The sequence below is a fragment of the Hyaena hyaena genome, unplaced genomic scaffold, assembly GCF_003009895.1.
Source record: "Hyaena hyaena isolate Hyena2069 unplaced genomic scaffold, ASM300989v1 scaffold_3467, whole genome shotgun sequence".
NCBI classification, from domain to species: domain Eukaryota; kingdom Metazoa; phylum Chordata; class Mammalia; order Carnivora; family Hyaenidae; genus Hyaena; species Hyaena hyaena.
Window position 1 is genome coordinate 1 of NW_024084092.1, and position 2,078 is coordinate 2,078.

General features: G+C 63.7%; 1 protein-coding gene across 1 annotated transcript; it reads left to right on the forward strand.

Moving 5' to 3' along the window:
* The first annotated feature begins 6 nt into the window (after positions 1–6).
* Positions 7–2,077, forward strand: LOC120227766 (heat shock 70 kDa protein 1). The gene has a single exon (XM_039225803.1). The coding sequence runs from the start codon at positions 152–154 to the stop codon at positions 2,075–2,077; it is 1,926 nt and encodes a 641-aa protein (XP_039081734.1). The 5' UTR covers positions 7–151.
* The last annotated feature ends 1 nt before the right edge of the window (position 2,078 follows it).

Genomic DNA, 2,078 nt, shown 5'->3' on the forward strand with positions numbered 1-2,078 from the left:
CCGCAGGCCGGCTGCGTAGAACTCCCGCACGTTCAAGTTTGCAGCTTCGGAACAGACCAAGCTCCTCGTCGCGTATCCCGACCGACCGACCGACCGACCGACGTTCACAAAGGCTGAACCTCAGCGCGGGCCAAGGGAGCAGGACACCGACATGGCCAAAACTGCAGCCATCGGCATCGACCTGGGCACCACCTACTCTTGCGTGGGGGTGTTCCAGCACGGCAAGGTAGAGATCATCGCCAACGACCAGGGCAACCGCACCACCCCCAGCTACGTGGCCTTCACGGACACCGAGCGGCTCATCGGCGATGCGGCCAAGAACCAGGTGGCGCTGAACCCGCAGAACACCGTGTTCGACGCGAAGCGGCTGATCGGCCGCAAGTTCGGCGACCCGGTGGTGCAGTCGGATATGAAGCACTGGCCCTTCCAGGTGATCAACGACGGAGATAAGCCCAAGGTGCAGGTGAGCTACAAGGGGGAGACCAAGGCGTTCTACCCCGAGGAGATCTCGTCCATGGTGCTGACCAAGATGAAGGAGATCGCCGAGGCGTACCTGGGCTACCCGGTGACCAACGCGGTGATCACCGTGCCGGCCTACTTCAACGACTCGCAGCGGCAGGCCACCAAGGACGCGGGGGTGATCGCGGGGCTGAACGTGCTGAGGATCATCAACGAGCCCACGGCCGCCGCCATCGCCTACGGCCTGGACAGGACCGGCAAGGGGGAGCGCAACGTGCTCATCTTTGACCTGGGCGGGGGCACCTTCGACGTGTCCATCCTGACGATCGACGACGGCATCTTCGAGGTGAAGGCCACGGCCGGGGACACCCACCTGGGTGGGGAGGACTTTGACAACAGGCTGGTGAACCACTTCGTGGAGGAGTTCAAGAGGAAGCACAAGAAGGACATCAGCCAGAACAAGCGAGCCGTGAGGCGGCTGCGCACCGCCTGCGAGCGGGCCAAGAGGACCCTGTCGTCCAGCACCCAGGCCAGCCTGGAGATCGACTCCCTGTTCGAGGGCATCGACTTCTACACGTCCATCACCAGGGCGCGGTTCGAGGAGCTGTGCTCGGACCTGTTCCGGAGCACCCTGGAGCCCGTGGAGAAGGCCCTGCGCGACGCCAAGCTGGACAAGGCCCAGATCCACGACCTGGTCCTGGTGGGGGGCTCCACCCGCATCCCCAAGGTGCAGAAGCTGCTGCAAGACTTCTTCAACGGGCGCGATCTCAACAAGAGCATCAACCCCGACGAGGCAGTGGCCTACGGGGCGGCGGTGCAGGCGGCCATCCTGATGGGGGACAAGTCTGAGAACGTGCAGGACCTGCTGCTGCTGGACGTGGCGCCCCTGTCGCTGGGCTTGGAGACGGCCGGCGGCGTGATGACCGCCCTGATCAAGCGCAACTCCACCATCCCCACCAAGCAGACGCAGATCTTCACCACCTACTCGGACAACCAGCCCGGAGTGCTGATCCAGGTGTACGAGGGCGAGAGGGCCATGACGCGGGACAATAACCTGCTGGGGCGCTTCGAGCTGAGCGGCATCCCGCCGGCCCCTCGGGGAGTGCCCCAGATCGAGGTGACCTTCGACATCGACGCCAATGGCATCCTGAACGTCACGGCCACGGACAAGAGCACGGGCAAGGCCAACAAGATCACCATCACGAACGACAAGGGCCGGCTGAGCAAGGAGGAGATCGAGCGCATGGTGCAGGAGGCGGAGAAGTACAAGGCCGAGGACGAGGTGCAGCGCGAGAGGGTGTCTGCCAAGAACGCCCTGGAGTCGTACGCTTTCAACATGAAGAGTGCCGTGGAGGATGAGGGTCTCAAGGGGAAGATCAGCGAGGCCGACAAGAAGAAGGTGCTGGACAAGTGCCAGGAGGTCATTTCCTGGCTGGATGCCAACACCTTGGCCGAGAAGGACGAGTTTGAGCACAAGAGGAAGGAGCTGGAGCAGGTGTGTAACCCCATCATCAGCGGACTGTACCAGGGGGCGGGTGGCCCGGGGGCTGGTGGCTTTGGGGCTCAGGCCCCCAGAGGGGGCTCTGGATCAGGTCCCACCATTGAGGAGGTGGATTAGG